Consider the following 19,105-nt stretch of genomic DNA (forward strand, 5'->3'; position numbering starts at 1 on the left):
TATTTTCTAAATCGTGCGCCATCACCTCGAGTACCGTCGCACCCGGCCGCGCTTCCGTATAATCAACGGTAGCAACTTTTCCCTCAGGCCTGACGTCCTCGTTGTAGACACCCTCTTTTTCTGCTGCTTCTTGCAAACCAACGTTCACACTCTCAAGTGGTACTCGAGTGCGCTGAGCAGTTCCATGAATCGGAGTTTCCCTGGTAAATTCACCGGTCGGTGATTCCGTTCGAACTTCTTGCTGCTCAATCGCAACTTTTGTCGTGTATTCTGAAGTTGCAAAGAAACTTTCGATTTTAGAAACTCCGGTGTATTCACCCTCAGCCTCGTTGACAACAATTTCTGTTGTTTTCACGCTTTCGATCTCATCAATACCGATTTCTGCGATCTTCGAATCTGGAACTTTGTCTTTTTCTACCTGACCGACCAGCTCATCCGTGATTGTGACATCGACCACGGTCTCCTGGAAATTTTCGCGCTCGATCTTTGCTTGCGCGGTCAGTGGTACTAATCCAGATAAATCCCCTAGATTGTCTTCCGGCCTTGTCTCTTCAATTTGAAATGAAACAACCGGATGCGTTGGTACTGTTTTACCACGATGACTCTCAGGTAGCTCGAAAATTTTGAGTTCGCCCTCTTTGTCGATCGAAATTGTCTGGTATATTTCTATTCCTTTGACTGCATCGAAACTGGTGTCAACTATTCGCTCTTCCGGTTTCACCGCCTCTTCGATTTTTTCTTCTCGATCGTGAGTCAATGTCTCCTGTATCATTTTTGCCTCAGAAAGTTCGACGCTCACCGAGCTACTCTCAGTAACATATTTGAGATCCTCCTTGAAATCTGACGGATAATCCGCTGTTTGTATCTGTGACACCATCACGTGTTCTTCCGGCCGCAGACTCGTTTCTGCTATAACGGCCGTTGGTTTTATTCCTTCAGTATAAACACCCTCGGACTCTTGGACCAAAGTGCTCGAAACACTTCCAATCTCGAGTGGCAATATTGAGGCATCGGCAAGCTTACCCACAGGTCGCTCTTCTGGTTGATATTCGATTTCTTTCTCAGATGTCACTGTCTCCATCGTCGTGACTGAGCTCTTCTCCACTACATTTAACTCAGCAGTTGCACTTTTTGTGTCTTCAACTATGAGGCTAGATTCTTGATGATGCGAGTCCACAGTTGAAACTGTAAACGTTTCCATTACGTTGATCTTTCTTTCAGCCTCGAATGTATCGATTTTCCGATTAGGCATAAATACTCCAATCATTTCTTGAACTGGTTGATCGCTGATCTCTGGTGCCTCGACACCTTCCGATATTCCAATCTGAGCGCATTGTTCGGCTGGCAAACGACCTGGCACATATTGACCTTCTTTCTCCGGAGCATTTGTTTCTTCTGTTATAAGAATACGTTGTGAAATGACGCTTTGCGTAGCTACTTCGGTCGGAACGATTAATTCCGGATAGTATTTGCCCGGCTTGTCCTCCGTCTGAACTTCCTCGATCGTGAGTGGTTCTTTCGTTGTAATATTTATTCTCGGCTTCGCCGCGATGGTTTTTAATGGTTCCAGCTTATCTTCTGTGATGCCCTCTTGTACTTCGTATATGGATAGACCGACTTTCGGCAGGACACTATCTTCAGCCGTGGCACTTGCTGGTTTGACGAAATCTTCACTTGGGACTTCCCCCTGTTCAACCTGTGTTTCGCTGACAGTTGTGGCTTCGCGGAGTATCATACTGATCTCAGCTCGTTGGCTCGGTGCTGGTTGATCAGCCGAAAGATTTGATGGTTTCGCTTCGGACGGCAAAGTCTCGCTAACCTGAACGCCCTCTTTTGGCACGACACTTGGGGTTGCTTCATAGGTCATTGGTTTAAATTTATCATGGAATTCACCAGTGGATGTTTGAATTGTTGTTTCCGTCGTTGAATACGGTTCCACAGAAGAAATTATCATCTGGGCTTTGCCGCTGTCTGGTTTGATTTTGAGCACTTGATCGATCTCCTTTTCTTGAACTGAACGATATTCTTCGGTCAACGCGTTCACCGTGTCTAGGGTAATTTTCGCACGATCGCTTTCAGGTCGACCTGGTGCTTGATCAACGCTTCTCGTCAAGGCTACCACCTCGTTTCTTTGACTTGGAACATTAAGGGGCTGCATTGATGGAACTGCCTCGTCCCGAATCGTTTCTAATTCCTCCAGTTCTTCCAGCTCAATGTCATCTTCACCCGTTTTTGGCCTTTTTGGCTTTAGAACTTTCTTCTTCTTTTTTACTTCGATCTCTTCAATGATCTCACTTTCCTCCGATTCCGAACGTTTCACTTCTGCCTCTCGAGGTTTTTCTTTCTTTCTTACTAATCTGCCTCGCGCGTCTCTTTCAACAACGATTATTTCCTCTTCCACAACCCGCTCCTCCGACTCTTCTCGTCTCTTCTTATCGAGCTTAACCAGTGTACCCTGTTCCCTATCATCCTCCGTCGTTTCCACAATCTGAGGCCCTTCGTCCTCCGGTTTATTATCTTTGTGTTTCCTCAGTGTCGTGTGTACTTGCTGTTGAGTGTCCTCGTATTCTGTGGAAATGATGTGAAGAATTTTCGTGTGAGATACTACGTGCGGTGTACAGCTAATTAACGTGCGAATCTCCTCACTAAACGACATCTTCCGCTTTTAACCTCCGCCTTAATGATTTTTCATTTACACATGTATTAATTTCATCATATATATGGTTTATAAGATAAACTTTTGCAAAACTCGCCAGAACCTCTCTTGCACTTCGCGACCTTTCATCTATATTTATTGAATTCTCAAGCAACACTGAGGCTACGAATTATACTTTTCCTCAAAAGGAATAGTCTACATTTCATAATCTGTTAATTATTTCGATTGCATTACTTCTTTCCCATCTACAAATTTCGTTGAATTTTCAAAATTTTTATCTGGTAGTCTTACCGGTTTGGCGAATTTTGAAAAACTCATCCATACACTTTCAATATATCGTGTAAATTCTATGGCCTGTCAGCCCATGCGACGAATAATGCCCAGTAGCGCATCGCTCTGTTTTGCAAACAACGTGCTCAGACGAGAATTCAGCTCAAAAGAACATACGACAAAATTAAACGGACGAACACGAAATTCATTTTTGCTTTGCTGCTGCTTTGATTTATTTCGAATTAGACTGCCACGATAGAAATGAGAAGATATAATATAAAGAAGTCAGAGAAGAAAAAAAGAATCACAACGAACGTAGATAAATCGTGAGGGCGACGACACGATGAGTGCACAGTGATCAACGGGTGAAATGTTGCCAGTAGTGTCAAGAGATCTTTATGCGCATGTGTATATGTGTGGATGTACTCTTTTTATTGATATCTTAATCGTTTAGTGATCGTATGAGTGTAGCATTTTTCGTGTGATGAAATTTGATGAAAAGCTTGCGACATTATGTATATCGTTTTTATTCAGCATGAATGAGTTTCCGCAGAGGCGTGAATGATTGTGACGATTGTGAGTAAATAAGGACTTGACAGAAGTCAAACCAACATCAATACAGAGAGACGTATATTTTTTTCTAATTTGTATTTTCTTTTATTTTTGTTGCAGTTGATAGATCGTTGAGTGCTGTGTGCAGACTGCGGAATTATTTGGTGACTGTATGCATTTACTTGCATCTACTATTTACATATGTTTGGATTTCTTTGCGAGTATTTATGAATTTTTAGCACACTATTCACATATATTTTTATACTGAATAATTCACGTCAACGTTTCTCTGTCGAACGGAGCTTTGCACAAGAAAGCAAGATGCAAACATTTTTGTATTTATCATCGAACTCAACAATATTCACGAAAAAGCCACACGTTTTTTTTTAATGGATATTTCAAATGTGAGAGTATTTGTTTTTCACTAAGTCGGGAGGGCTATTTTACAGATCATCAAGTAACTTGTTGTAAAAAAAGAGGAGAAACAAAATAAGAAGGACGGGAAATTAAGAGAAAAAAGTCACTTCTCAAACCGTCGTACTTACGAAACGAAAATATAAATCGGCGCAGCGCAGCTCAGTAAGAAGCTTCGATTAGATTGCTGCAGGCGAAAGGGGATACTATGAAATATAAATAATGCTAATTTTTTATTTTCTTTTTTTCTGTTTTAATTTTTCTTTGTTTTGTTTGTTTTTTTTCTAATGGAGATACTGCGCGTGGAAAGCATAGCGGCATAAGCGGTAATTGTGCACTGCTATAATTCGATCAAGAAAGCTTCATGCATCTGAAAGAATCATAAAAATACGTTACGTTCAACGAGGCTTTTTTATTTGTCGATTTTTTTTTGCCGAAAATGTAAAAATGACACGCAACATCTCTGAATTTCAGATCTTGGGCTGAGCAGTTGGAGCAAAAAATTGGAATGAATTTTCAATAGTCTTGGAATGTTTTCATTTTGTCATCACAATTATGGATATCGGTCAGGTTTTTTATACTCGATGCTCTATTTTGCCCGCTTGTCAACCTCGTATCGATAATGAAAAATGGTGAATACTATTTTGCCATGCATCGTAGCATCGTAGCATCAAACCTTTAATTTCTCGAACATCCTGCTTCTGTATCGTTTTTCTTTCCTCTCGCCTCTCTGCAATCAAAGAGACACCACGTGTCGGATTTTTCCACAGGCAACTCAGGACATGGTGGTAGTAAAAGAAAAATAAAAGACACACACGAAAATAACATTAAGAAAATAAACACGGTTTGGTTATCTTTTTTCGTAAATTTTATTGATTTCCTTTTTTATAACCATTTTTTTATTATTCTTTGATTATTTTTACATCGTAAATTATTATCAGCTATACACTCTCGTTCAATACTGCAATGTGAATACTCTGATTTATTATCAGTCTATCTAAAACGCAAAACGGCATGCTTTCATGCTTGCATCTTATTTATGCAAATATATAACACGCATAAATCATAACATTTACATCGAATTTTTAGATTTTTTTATACAACGTCAACCACACAAGCTCACACTCATTAGGAAAAAAGCGCATAAATATGTATCCGTATCTTTGTATGCACTTCAATATATACGTATATTTGGAAATATTGCGTTAGACGTTTACGGGATGTGACAATTTTCAATGGATTTGACACACGCTGCAAACTTGACTTACCCATGACTCGGACCTCTGTCGTCTGGACAACGGACACCTTTTCTATCGCCTGCTCTTCCGTTTCAACCTAAAAACGGAAAATATATTGAAACGTTCTTGATCGTCATTCAATAATATCTATTGAATGAAAAAATAAATTGTTTAACGTCAATATTCCATTTTTTCCTATTCATATAATATCAGGCCCAGTTAAAAAAATTAAATACAACAAGAAGTTCATCAGAATCGCCGTGAAGGTGGTTCGTATTCTTAGGGATCCTATTTTTGCTTTTATGTACCTCCGTGACTTCGGTGACCTCCCAAGCTCGAGGTCTAAAATCTTCAGGGGCAAAATGAGTGATGACTTCTTCGACAGTGGCATGGATCAGCTCGACCATTCGCATAAACGCCCGGAAGCCGATGGTCGCAGCGACGACGCTCTCATCGGTGGTAGTTTCTTCGGTGAGAACCTGCGTTATCAGAGCACCATGACCTTCGCGTTCGACCAATTGAACCAACGCATTTTGAGCGTCAGGAGTTCTGAGCGCGGGGAAATTGTCTGTACGATAGAGACTCTCGTTGATTTCATTGACCGAGACACCCTGGCGAACGAGGAAGCCTATTGTCGCTAATTCTCGAAGAGGCGATTCACCAGGTCCGAATTCTTTTGCATTCAATAGTTCCATCATTTCGTCAACCTCGTGGGCTATGTTTTCCCTGTACTTTTCAATCACCTCGTGAATCTGTTTGGACTTTCGTCTCTTTGGTTTGTCTTCGATTTCAGACTTTTCCTGGTACGTGAATTCTTCCACCCTGGTTTGTCGTACCTCGACCATTCCCGAGTCTTGACTCGTCACTAAAGTCTTTTTTGCTCGTCTTTGCTTCGTCTCGGAACGCTTTATCTCTTGGACTCCCGCTTCTGTATGAATTTCTGACACTGCCACCGTCTCGAGCGTCTCGGATGTAACCCTTGCACGATCGGTCGTCGTCTCGACCACGAAATCTGGTGCCACGTCCTCTTGGGTTATCTCTGAAACCACCATAATTCCTTCTTGCTCCTCCACTACAGGGCGAGCTCGCTCCTCCTCTCGCGTCACTGGTTTCTTTGACTTATCGTCGATTTTTTTCAATGAAGCTGTTGCCTCCGTCACTACAGGCTCTTGTACCGGAATTATACGTTTAGCTTTAGTCACCTGTTGAATAAAAATCAATTTGTTAGTCCACTAAATTCACAGGCAAAATGTTAAAAAAAAAATTTTCGTTTCAGCGATTTCACCTCTGGCGAGTCTTCCTCGATCACCTCCGTTGATTCGAGAACTTGCGTCTCTTCGATATCCACAATTTTCCTGAAAAATAACGGGCCGCATGATCAAAATAATAGTGAGTTCAAGAGACATTAGGAGCAATGAAAATTAAATAAGAAACTAACTTTTCTTCAGGCTCCTCAGTAAACAATGCTTTCTCTTTGAGTGCCTCTTTCCTCCTTTCGACTTTGACTTTTAGAGCTTTGATCTTCTCCTTCGTTTCCTTAGCTTTTTTTGTTTCTGGTTTCTTCTTTTTCTTCAGTGGCTTTTCCTCTATTTCTTCATCCTCTTCTGGCTGGTCAATTACTTCACCATACGTTTCTGTAAACGAAAATAGAACGGACGGTTCAACAATTTACTTCACCCTTCATGGTTTTTCAGGGATCTTTAGACGATCAAAACATTTTTCTAAATTTTACTACGACTTTTTAATGAAAGATTCTCTATGATAATTTGATAAAATTTTATCAGCCGATTAATATCAGCCCATCATATGATTGATATTACAAGCGAAACCATTTACCAGAGACTTGTAGTTTAGCCTTGCTGATAGCCAAACCAATGTCACTTGTAGCTTTGCAAACGTAAATCCCGTTGTCCTCGACACTCGCACGATGGATTGTCAATATCGTTTTATTTTCCTCGTCTATCAAACGAACCTTCACGTTATCCGTGTTCATGACTAGTTTGTCGTTTTTGTACCAAACAACATCTGCGAAAAAAACAAGTATATCACATAATTAATAAATGGAGCGATAATACTTTTCTCATGTCCTGTTGTGCACTTGATATTTTGTTTTATTACCTGGGGCAGGATTTCCGGAGTAAACGCACTCGAACACGACCCTCTGACCCTGCCCGGCGTAAACGTCCGTCATTTCTTGGATAAATCGTGGTACTTGTTGCGTAGCTGCAGAAAAAAAATTCACGAGTAAACTTATAAGTTCGAAGCTGCACTGGTCGTGCAACAAATTACCTTGTTTCCGTCATCGAGACTGCGTGGCTGACGTTTCTCCGTTGTCAGTAGTCTAATTAGTTGAAACACACCAACACAAATAACGTGCAATATTAACAACGATAAATCAAAACAGGAGATGAATCTAAACCGGAGAGTTAGTCGGAAAATACCTGACATTGTTCCACGATCGTCGTCTTCGCTCAGATCGTCGTGATAAAAAATCCTGGATGAAGATCCTTCGGCCAAGGCAAGAGATCCTCCACATTCGCTTTCGAGTAACAAAAATTCTTGCAATTCTTCTTGAGAATCAGCATTATGCAATTGTTGATAAGCTTCGAGTTCAATCTCTCTGGGCTCCAGAGGGTATAATCGGGGATCCATTAGATTTTTCAAACGACGCTCCGATCGCTTCAGAATGGGAATTCGGGATTTCGGATAAGTGTGATATTTTCTACTCGGTGAATAAAACTCCTCTCTCGTTTCTTGAACGACGTCGTGATTGATCGCTCTTTCTTCGGGGATTATGCGAACATATTGCGGCTCCAGTCTGGTACGACTACTCGTGCTTGAAGCTTCACTATTTTCCTCGATCGGCGAGAGGTAAAAAGCCGTTGGTGGCACTTCTGAAAAATTAACATGACCCTTCCGTATTTCGACTTGTTCGAGATCATCCCGACGTGCTAAACGCTCCGTCTTTGGGGGTGGAAATTCGTCAAAATCCAGCACTATCTTCATTTTCTTTTTTCTATTGTTTCGATCTTCATCTTCCTTTTTCTTTTCACAACGAGGAGTTGCAACTTTACCAAGATTCTTTTGTCTTGTTGGTGATAGACTTTGAACCTTTGACGTCGTTTGCTGTCTCCGCGTTGGCGAAGGGGACTGCGATGTTTCCCTCGAACTAATAGTCCTGGGACGTTTCGCTCTAGTCGGCGATGGTGAATGTGAAATTGAAGTCGGTGCGCCGGTATTTTTACGCGTCGGTGATGGGCTCTTTTCCTCGCTTTTCGATCTCGTCTTTAAATCGTTGTGCTTCGATCTCTTCGCTGGGTATGAAGACAATGAACGTGAGGAGTTTAACACATTTCCAGCAGAGTCTCGTTTGGATCGTGCGGAGATCGGTGATGAACGACTTTTTTCGTCAGGTCTATTCAAACTCGGATTGCGCCCTTCCGGCGATTTTGGCTTTTCACCGGTTCGTTTCCGCATCGCTTGTCTTTCTCTGATTCCCGATGTCGTGTTTTTGATTTTTCCCTTTCGCTTATCATCGATGACACTGCCAATTATTCTTCGATTTCTACAGAGTGACTTTTCTTCCGAAAATATATTCGCTTCATCCTGACTCGAGAGAGATTCATCGGAGCGTCCTTTCGTTAAATAAAATTCCCGCAACGTTGTATTGCTTGACGTGGTTTCGTCGAAAATTCGCGTCCCATCGTCATCAATGTTCATGAGGGTTTTTGTCGATGAAAACTCACTGATCAGAGTGGAGCTGTCCCGCTGTGACGATGAGGCTTCGTCCCTCAACGCATGGTCGTCAAGACTATCGTTCGAAAAATCACACCCACGAACACTTAGCATGCTCGTCAGTCGATAATTGTCGCTCTTACCTCGTAACGCCTCCTGGAGTTCCTCCATTTCCGTAACCCACAACGGTTTTCTGTATTCCTTTGTTCCAAGGATTCCTAAGATGCCAATTAAACAGAAACATTGTTTTAATAACTTTCAATCGATATTTCGGAATTTTTGGAACTGTCATTATCGATTCGTAGCTGTATTAGTGTACAAGTGTGAAATTTGTGAGTGTGGATCAGTTTTTAGTTTTCATATTGAGGGAATGCGTTGAGGAGTTTTCGGGACGAAGTCGCGATGTACGCACTGAAAATAACTCGAAAATCAAAGCATTAGCCAAATTTGAATACATAATTGAAAAACTATGCAAAATGAAGTTTTTTTTTGGTCTTTTGGGACGGATGAAAGATTACCTTCTACCGACAGGTAGGTCGTTGTTGTCGACACACCGAGAGGATTGTGCGCCTCGAACACAATCTCACCGGTGTCGTCCGGATACGTCTCCGGGATCGTAAGCACCGAGGTGCCATCTTCGAATTCTTCGATCTGAAACTCTTGCGACGATACTATCTCGACGCCCTGTTTCAGCCATTTTATTTGTGGCTTTGGCTTACCCTTCACTTGAACTTCCAATCTGCGCGAAAAAAAAACACGATTCAATAAAATACTGGCTCGTTCTCGAATGATCTGAAAATCAAAATTTACCTAGTCAATTCTCCGTCTTTAGTAGGAATTAACTGAGGAAGTTTCTTGACTATTTCCGGCGCGAAATCTTCGGTATCAGTGTCAAACAAAGGTGTCTCCTTGAAATACAATAAAACATCGTTAAATTCATGTAAAAATATTAAAAAATCTTATGTATAGTATCATTACTTCATTAAAAGTACCTTAGGAGACAAAAGATCTTCCTCAGAGCCACTTTGTCCAGTAATGAGCGAAGTCGCAATGAGTGATGAAGCTATTTCCGAGTCAGGTACGTACTCGTAAGCTGAAAAACAAAATGATTTTTCAAATTATTTCAACCCCAAGAGGTTATTGCTGGAAAAATCTTCCAGCTCAATTTTATACAGAAATTTCCGGATCATTGTGATCTTTATGATTACCTATGACTCCTAATTTTATAAATTTAGACTCATTTGATATTCTTTAAATCAAGTTCACTGAAAAGTCGTCATACCTTCAACGACCAAGGACGTAGTGCAAATGGCTTCTCCGACTGGATTGATCGCTTGGCAAGTGTATTCGCCAGCATCTTCGGGGAATACTTCGGTAATGGCGAGGCTGCATACACCCTCAGAGTCTTGCAAAATGGTGATTTCTTTGCCCTCTTTGATGGGCTTATCGTCATGATACCACTGAACTTTTGGTATTGGTTTTCCAGTCACTATACAAGTGAGATCGACACTTTCGCCGTCCATAACTCGCACGGGCGACAACCTTCTTACAAAGCTGGGTGATACTAATTCCGTAACTTCTTCCCATGTCTCCTCGAGCAGATTTACCGATGCTGTGCATGTTACCGAGCCTGCAACATTTTCTGCTCGGCAAGTATAAGTTCCGGCGTATTCGGGCGTTATCTCCTTCACCAGTAATACCGAACGATTTTCTTTCGTTACGATTCTCACCGATGGTGTTGCCTGGAATCAAAAAAATAACATTGAAGTTGGAAGTATCACAATTTCATGATGGAAAAACCTATGTTCCTCTGAAATTTGTTAGTTGAAAGCGTTGTTTTATACAAACACGTGCCTCTAGCGGACGGCTCTCATGGAACCATTGGAATGAAGCCGTTGGATATGATTCCACAACCGCCTCCATGATGACGACTTCTCCTAAACTAACAATCTGTGGTTGTAGAGGTTTCACGAAAGAAGGAGCTTTGGGTTTATCCTCAGTATCAGATACGACTTCTTCGTGCTCTTTTACTGCCACGGAACCAGAACTTCTTGCTTCCCCAACTGGATTTTGCACCCTGATTTCATATTTGCCAGCATCCTTTTTCGTTATGTCGGGGATCGTTAGTTCGGCTGTATTCTCGTACACTTTCAATACTCGTTTGTCAGATGGCGCTATTTCTATGCCATTCCGGTACCATTTTATTTCAGGTTTCGGTTTACTCTCGAACTTGGCCGTGAGAACGAGCGGTGTACCTGTATCAAAAAGTTACCAGGATTACCAAATTTTTAAGAAACTTCTGGGTACTTGAAAGATTTACCAAACAAAATGAAGTGGTTAAAAAATGGCGATCGTTCCTTACCACGTTCCGCGACGAGAGCAGGCAATGGTTTTGTAATTCGCGGAGCTCTTAAAACTTCCGGTTTCGAAATGACGACCGCGTTGCTAACGAGTAAATTGGCCCTGCATTCGGCTCGACCAAATTTATTGACAGCACGAACCCTGTAAATCGTTTCGTCTTGTGGCGTCGGTTCGAGAATTGTCAACTTGGCTTCACCGGTCTCTGGGTTGAACGTAATCTCAGTTCCTTTTTTCGGTTTGATTTCACTCTCGCCGCGGTACCACTTTACTTCCGGAGCAGGTGTGCCTGTGACGATGCACTCCATGATCGCTGGTTTGTGCTCTTCGACGACTAGCGGCTTTATCGGCGTTGCGAAATGCGGTGCCACGCCTTCTTCTTCTTTTTCTGTAAAACAAAGTGAAATTATCAGTACCATGATTGGGAAATGAGCAAAAAAACAGCAACAATTGGTCCAAACAAAATATAAGTTGAGGCACACGCAGGCATTGAAAGTTAAAATCCTGGAAAAAAAAAGTTTATGGGCTTTCAAAGAATCACATCGAAAATTTCGGTTCCACACGCAAGCTCCACTCGACATTTAATCCTCCTACCGAATATGACAAGGTTCACTGTCGACGTCGCAACACCAGCAGGATTTGAAGCTCTGCAAGAGTACATCCCCACATCCTCCTCCTGTACTTTCACGATTTCAAGAGTTGCCGTTGTCTCCAGGAGCGTCATGATGTATTTTTCGCTAGTGTGAAGTTCTTGCTCGTTTCTGTACCACGAGATAACGGGTGTTGGACTGCCAATAACGGTGCACGTGAACTTGGCGGGTTTCTCAAATTCCGCGATAACGGGCTGCAACTTTTGTATAAATCTTGGAGCTATTTTTTTATCCTTGTCCATTATCGTTATATCAACTTCGGTGCGCTCACGTCGTTTGCGCTTTTCTTGACGATCTTCTACAACCGCCTCTTCAACAACATCCTCACGTTTTTTACTCACAACCTCGATCACCGTTTTCTGTTCATCTTCAACTTCCTGGATTTCCGAAGGTTTTTCCTCTTTGACTTTCACGGTCTTTTGCCGCTTCTTGATGACCACTTGCTCGCTTGATTTTTCTACGACTTCCTCTGTTATTTCTTTCGGTGCAGGGATAACCAAGGGTTGGAGCTGTTCTTGCGGTTTAGCTTCAACCACCTTCAGAGGTTCGATTGGTTTAAGAACTTCTTCATCGGGCTTCATTTCTTCTGGTTTTTCTCGCTTCACTGGTTTCAACGTAATCTCTTCCTTCTCTTCAACTTCTGGAACTTTGCCACGTTTCACAGGTTTCAGGACAACTTGCTCTGGTTTCTCTTCTTCTGGTTTGTCTTTCTTCACTTTATTCAGGGTAATCGTTTCCTCGATTTTGTGTTCCTCAATTACAGTTTTCTCAACAGCTTTCAATGTGATTTCTTCGGACTTTTCTTCTTCAGGTTTTTTGGGTTTTTTGACTTTCTTGCGCCACGTGGTTTCGCTTGTTTCGACAACTTCATCGACTTTCCTTTCTGTTATTTCAGCGGGTTTGGGAGACTCTGACCTCTGAATGACGACCTTTTCTTCGTGCACTTCCGTCACTGTTTCTTCTTGATCGATCGGCACTACGGTTACTTCTTCCTTGAACTCAACAACCTTTTTCTTCGTTTTCTTTTCGGGCTTCTTGCGCCAACTAGTTGTCACAGTTTCCGTATCCTCAATCACTTCTTCCGGTTTTTCTTCTTCCACTTCATCGACTACTTGTTCTTCCGCCTTTGGGAATACCAACTTTTTCGGCTTTTTACCGCGTCGCCATGGAGTTTCAGTTGTTTCAGTGGGCTGTTCATCTTCAGGCGCTTCTTCCACTTTTTGCGGCACTAGAGGAGAGTCTTCTTGTTTTTTAGTAATCGGTTTAAGAATTACTTCTTCCGGCCTCGCTTCTTCTGGTATTTGCTTCCTAGGAATTGGTTTAAGCTTAACTTCTTCCGGTTTTTCTTCCTCAGGCTTTTCCCGTCTCACGGGTTTCAATTTCACTTCTTCCGGTTTCTCTTCCTCAGGCTTTTCCCGTCTCACCGGTTTCAGTTTTACTTCTTCTGGCTTTTCTTCCTCTGGCTTTTCCCGTCTGACGGGTTTCAATTTCACTTCTTCCGGTTTCTCTTCCTCTGGCTTTTCTCGTCTGACAGGTTTCAATTTCACTTCTTCCGGTTTCTCTTCCTCCGGTTTTTCTCGTCTGACAGGTTTCAATTTCACTTCTTCCGGTTTTTCTTCCTCCGGCTTTTCTCGTCTGACAGGTTTCAATTTCACTTCTTCCGGTTTTTCTTCCTCCGGCTTTTCTCGTCTGACAGGTTTCAATTTCACTTCATCCGGTTTCTCTTCCTCCGGCTTTTCCCGTTTCACCGGTTTCAGTTTTACTTCTTCTGGCTTTTCTTCCTCTGGCTTTTCCCGTCTGACAGGTTTCAATTTCACTTCTTCCGGTTTCTCTTCCTCCGGTTTTCCTCGTCTGACAGGTTTCAATTTCACTTCTTCCGGTTTTTCTTCCTCCGGCTTTTCTCGTCTGACAGGTTTCAATTTCACTTCTTCCGGTTTTTCTTCCTCCGGCTTTTCTCGTCTGACAGGTTTCAATTTCACTTCTTCCGGTTTCTCTTCCTCGGGCTTTTCTCGTCTGACGGGTTTCAATTTCACTTCTTCCGGTTTCTCTTCCTCTGGCTTTTCTCGTTTCACAGGTTTCAATTTCACTTCTTCCGGTTTTTCTTCCTCCGGCTTTTCTCGTCTGACAGGTTTCAATTTTACTTCTTCCGGTTTTTCTTCCTCTGGCTTTTCCCGTCTCATCGGTTTCAGTTTTACTTCTTCTGGCTTTTCGTCCTCTGGCTTTTCCCGTCTGACGGGTTTCAATTTCACTTCTTCCGGTTTCTCTTCCTCCGGCTTTTCTCGTCTGACAGGTTTAAGTTTCACTTCTTCCGGCTTTCCTTCTTCCGGTTTCGGCCGTTGCACAGGTTTCAGTTTCACTTCTTCTGGTTTTTCTTCTTCGAGTTTCGGACGTTGGACGGGTTTTAGATGTATTTGTTCTTCCGTTTCTTCTTCCTTGGGTAACCGCTTCACAGGCTTGAGAGTTACCGTCTCTTGCTCCTCACGCTTTTCCGGAACTTTTTCTTTCCTCGGCTTACGCCAGGAGGCTTCCGCAACCTCTTCCACATCATTGACAATCTTTTCTTTTTCAACAACCGTTTCTGGTTTCTCTTCACCCTTTGCGTCTTTGACGAGTTTTTTCTTTCCACGTTGCCAAGGCAGCCTCGATGTTTCTTCCGTTACTTTTTCTTCAGGTTTGATTTCAGGAAGTTCCGTGGTTCTTTGCGGCATTTGCTTCTCTTCCACTCTATCCTTTGGTACAGGTTTCAATGCAACCTCTTCCGGAATTTCTTTTTCTTTCGGTATCTTTTTGACCGGCTTCAGCGTGACTTCTTCTCTTTCTTGAATTTCTTCCGGCTTTTTGCTACGTTTTACGGGTTTCAAACTAATTTCGTCGGGTTTTTCTTCCACTTTTTCTTTATACGCAGGTTTAAGTTTGATTTCTTCTTCCACTTGTTCATCCCTCGAAGAACGTTTCACTGGTTTTAGTATGATTTCTTCCTTGTCTTCACGTTCTTCGGGTCGTGGTTGACGTTTTCCAGGCTTCAGCATCACCATCTTAAAGTCCTCGGGCTGTTCTTCCTTTTTCTGCGTTGGAACTTTCTTTGTTTTTGTTTCTACAACACTTATCTCCTCTTCAATCTCCTGTTCCTTTGGCTTTTCCGGAACTTTGACTTTAGCAGGTTTCTTGCCACGTTGCCACGGCAACTCGGACTTTTCTACGGACTTCTCCTCTTCTGGTTTATCAGGAATAACCTCTGGTTTTAGTTCTTCCTCCGGAGCTTCTGGTTTAGGTTTAGGTCGTTCTTTCTTCTGTCTACGTTTGAGAACAATTTCCTCTTCAGTTTGCTCGATCTTCTCGTCTTTTTTGAATGGTTTCAACTCGATCAGTGCTGGCTTTTCTTCCTCTGGTTTTTCTCTGCGAACAGGTTTCAATTTAATTTCTTCAGTGACTTCTTCATCCTTGGGCAATCGACGCACTGGTTTCAGTGTGATTTCTTCACGATCTTCTCGTTCCTCTGGCATTTTTCCACGTCTCACAGGTTTCAATGCAACAGATTTGATGTCTTCCACCTGTTCCTCTTTTTTCTCGATTTTATCAACTTTTTTGATCTTCAGATCTGTTTTCTTTTCCACTGAACGTGGTGTCTCTTCTTCTGCAATGTCACCAACTTCTTCGGGCTTTTCTTCATCAGGCAACGTTTTGGTAACTATTTTAGGTCTAGGAACCTGACGCCACGGTGCCCCAGAAACCTCCATTGGTAATTCTTCATCTTCAGGTTTCTCCGGAACTTTCTCAGGTATGAGTTTCTCAGGTTTCGGTACAGGTTTGAGATTAATCTCTTCACTGGAATCTTCATCCTTAGGCAGACGCTTAACGGGTTTCAAAACTATTTCTTCCTTGTCTTCACGTTCTTCTGGTTTTTGGACGCGTTTCACAGGTTTCAAGCTTACGGATTTTATGTCCTCCACTTCTTCTTCCTGTTTCTCAATAACCTTACGTGTCTGCACTTTCTTTCCACGCATCCACGGGAATTGAGAAATTGCTTGAGGTTTCTCTTCCTCTGGCTTTTCTTCTTGAAGTACGACCTCTTCGGGTTTTGTTTCCTCTGGAGCGATTTGCACCTCTTCTGGCTTTCGAGGCTTCTTCTTACCTCGTATCCAAGGCACAGCCATTTCTTCCGGTCTTTTTTCTTCAACTGCTTCGATCTTTTTAATGTCCATGAGGGTAACGTCTTCTTGTTCAGTATAAGGTCCTTTTCCTTTGGGCTTTTTCTTCTCTTTGCGCCAGGAAACTGCCGTTTCTTCGACCTTTTCGTCTTCGTCCACTTGAATTTCTTCGGGCTTTACTTTTTCAGGTACCAGTTCTTTTTCCTTTGGTTTTTTCTTGCCACGCGCCCAAGGAACAGCAACTTCCTCCGGTTGTTTTTCAGTTATTTCTTCGATCTTCTTGACATCGAGGATTTGCGTGTCTTCTTCTTCTTTGTAAATCTCTTCGTTCATTTCTGTGATTTTAGTCGTACGTTTCACCGGTTTCAGAATAACTTCTTCCCGATCTTCACGTTCTTCCGGTTTCTTACCGCGTTTAGTTGGTTTCAAAGTCACCGATCTGATATCCTCGATCTGCTCTTCTTCCCGTTTATCGAGTATACGTTTCTCTTTTTTCTGACGAAGCCATGGCAATTGGGTAGTTTCTGCAGGTTTTTCTTCTTCAGGTTTCACTTCCGATGGTTTGAGTTCTTCTGGTTTTACCTCTTCTGGCTTCTGCGGTTTTTTCTGACCTCTGAGCCAAGGCACCGGAACCTCTTCTCGAGATTTCTCCGTAATTTGTTCAGTTCTGTGGATGTCGAGAAGATTCGTGTCTTCCTCTTCGACGTAGGGAGTTTTTTGCTCAGGTTTTTTCGGCTTTTTCTGACCTCTCAGCCATGGAACTGCAACTTCCTCCTGAGATTTCTCCGTAATTTTTTCAGTTCTTTGAACATCGAGAAGAGTCGTATCTTCCTCCTCAGCGTAAGGAGTTTTTTCTACAGGTTTTTTCTTGCCTCGTCGCCAGGAAACTGCTGTTTCTTGAGTCTTTTCTTCGATCTCTTCTTCTGTTTTTTTCGTCACTTTCATCAATTTCGTATCCTCCTCTTCGACGTAGCTTGATGAAACGTCCTCAGAAACTTTGGTCTCATCTACAGCGACAACTTGTTTTGTGATGGTCTTGAGATTAACTTTTTCGATACTCGACTTGCGTATGTCTTTCTTTTCCGGTTTGGCCCGTTTCAATTCAACAGTTTCGATACTCTCTTTTGGTACTTCTTTCTTCAAGGGCTGAGACTTTTTCAAAGAAATCCTCTCTTCGGTCCAAGGTTTAGGCTGTTCGGGTTTTCCAGATTTTATCTCGACTTTTTGTGTCCTCGAGACGTCCAGCAAAGTTGTATCTTCCTCCTCGACGTACTCGGATTTCGTTGTCAAACTCTCCCTCCGAATCGTTTCAGTATCTTTCGTAACAGGCTTCAATTCGACTTGTTCAATACTCAGTTTTCTGATGTCCTTTTTCTCTGGTTTCGCCGGTTTCAACTCGACCGTTTCCAAGGTTTCTTTAGGAAGTTCTTTCTTCACCGGAGTGGATTTTTTCAATGATATTTTTTCTTCTGTCCAGGGTTTTGGTTGATCGGGTCGTTCGAGAACGATTTCGGAGCGCGAAGGTCTTTTTTGTCTCAACATTCCTTTTTCCTCGGTCACTTCTTCTTGTACTTCTTCGATATATTGACTTGTGCTCGTTCTTCTCTCATCCAAAGTGACTTCTTTGCTCACTGATTTGAGATCGACTTTTTCTATGCTCATCTTACGAATCTCTTTCTTTTCTGTTTTCGATGGTTTTAGCTCAACGGGTTCAATACTTTCTTTGGGCACTTCCTTTTTCACGGTTTTTGACTTTTTAAGTTCAATTTTTTCTTCAGTCCACGGCTTGGGTCCTTCCGTTTTTCTTGTTTTGATTCCGATCTGCTCCGTTCGAGAAACATCCAACAAACTCGTGTCTTCTTCCTCAGTATATTCACCCATTTCCGTGGTTCTTTTCTCAGACGTCGTAATCGACGTTTCTTTTTTCGGTATTGGCTTCAACTCAACCGATTCGAGACTCGGTTTTCGCACATCTTTTTTTTCTGGTTTCGTGGGCTTTAATTGAACCTCTTCGAAACTCTCTTTCGGGATTTCTATCCTTTCGGGCTTCGATTTTTTCAACGATATTTTTTCTTCCGTCCATGGTTTTGGTTGATCAGGTCTCGAAGTTTTTGTAATATCGATTTTCTCCGATCGCGATATTTTCAACAGTGAGCTATCTTCTTCCTCAAGATATTCGCTTGTTGTTTCTTCCTCGGCAAGAAGTCTCTGGAGAGTTTTTTCTTCTACAGTTGTGTCTCGTGGCACCGGTTTCAGTTCGACGTATTCTATGCTCGATTTTCGTATTTCTTTTTTCTGAGTCTTGGACTTTTTCAACTCCACCTCTTCGAGCTTTTCCCGGGGTATTTCGCGGATCACCTGAGGAGCTTTTTTCAACACGATTTCCTCATCAGTCCAAGGTTTTGTTTCCGGGTGAACGCTTAGTTTCGCCTGTTCGTGTTTGTCCAGCGAAGTATCACGCGATCGCGGCTTAGATCTTCGCCAAGGCATCACGTTCGTTGGTCTAGTTCGATGATGAACTCGACCTCGGCGCCATGGCAACGTTTCGTCACCAGGCTGCAGCGGTGTGTCCAAAGGATTACCTTCTTCATCCAACAAAATTGTCTCTTCCTGAGGGAATTCATTTTTGTCTCCTACACGGTCCAACCCTCCAACCGAACTACCCTTCGTTGGCCTCTCACCCGTTTTACTTCCTGGACCACTGGGTGTGCCCTCTTCTGGGACTTTGGTCTCGTAGTAAACGCCTTTACGCTCTAGAAAATATTCATCATGGTGCTACATTTTTCAAAATCCTTTTTGTTCCTTTCAATTACAGACACCAGCTTCAAAAATGCTGCAAACTTGATCGAAACATTTTTTAGCTCCAAACTGGTAAGTATTTTACAAACATTCTATATTTTTTTGCTTTCTAGATTAATGCTTATTAATTGGATAAAAATCGCTTGACGTGCTCTCTGAAATACCATTTGCATCAATTTTTTGTGTCAAGGTCTGCGGATGCAAACTCGGTTTACTGTTGAATCACGAGTTTAATCGAGTCCTAAGTGTACCAAGGTAACTCGAGACTAACGAAACTTCATTTTT

General features: G+C 42.2%; 1 protein-coding gene across 2 annotated transcripts in view; it reads right to left on the reverse strand.

Annotated features, from left to right (window-relative positions):
- LOC122417520 (titin-like) overlaps positions 1 to 19,105 on the reverse strand; it is a 140,313-nt gene that overhangs the window by 38,097 nt on the left and 83,111 nt on the right. For both annotated transcript variants that reach the window (XM_043431063.1, XM_043431064.1), the window contains 14 exons: positions 11,228 to 11,611; positions 10,720 to 11,120; positions 10,148 to 10,607; positions 9,858 to 9,958; positions 9,676 to 9,773; positions 9,384 to 9,604; positions 9,009 to 9,083; positions 7,249 to 7,353; positions 6,967 to 7,155; positions 6,569 to 6,764; positions 6,416 to 6,485; positions 5,439 to 6,332; positions 5,161 to 5,227; positions 4,569 to 4,622 (listed from right to left, as the gene is read on the reverse strand). In XM_043431063.1, the coding sequence (XP_043286998.1) occupies positions 4,569 to 4,622; positions 5,161 to 5,227; positions 5,439 to 6,332; positions 6,416 to 6,485; positions 6,569 to 6,764; positions 6,967 to 7,155; positions 7,249 to 7,353; positions 9,009 to 9,083; positions 9,384 to 9,604; positions 9,676 to 9,773; positions 9,858 to 9,958; positions 10,148 to 10,607; positions 10,720 to 11,120; positions 11,228 to 11,611 (3,315 nt within the window). The remainder of the gene's footprint in view (positions 1 to 4,568; positions 4,623 to 5,160; positions 5,228 to 5,438; positions 6,333 to 6,415; positions 6,486 to 6,568; positions 6,765 to 6,966; positions 7,156 to 7,248; positions 7,354 to 9,008; positions 9,084 to 9,383; positions 9,605 to 9,675; positions 9,774 to 9,857; positions 9,959 to 10,147; positions 10,608 to 10,719; positions 11,121 to 11,227; positions 11,612 to 19,105) is intronic.

This window comes from Venturia canescens, chromosome 10 (genome assembly GCF_019457755.1).
Source record: "Venturia canescens isolate UGA chromosome 10, ASM1945775v1, whole genome shotgun sequence".
NCBI lineage: Eukaryota > Metazoa > Arthropoda > Insecta > Hymenoptera > Ichneumonidae > Venturia > Venturia canescens.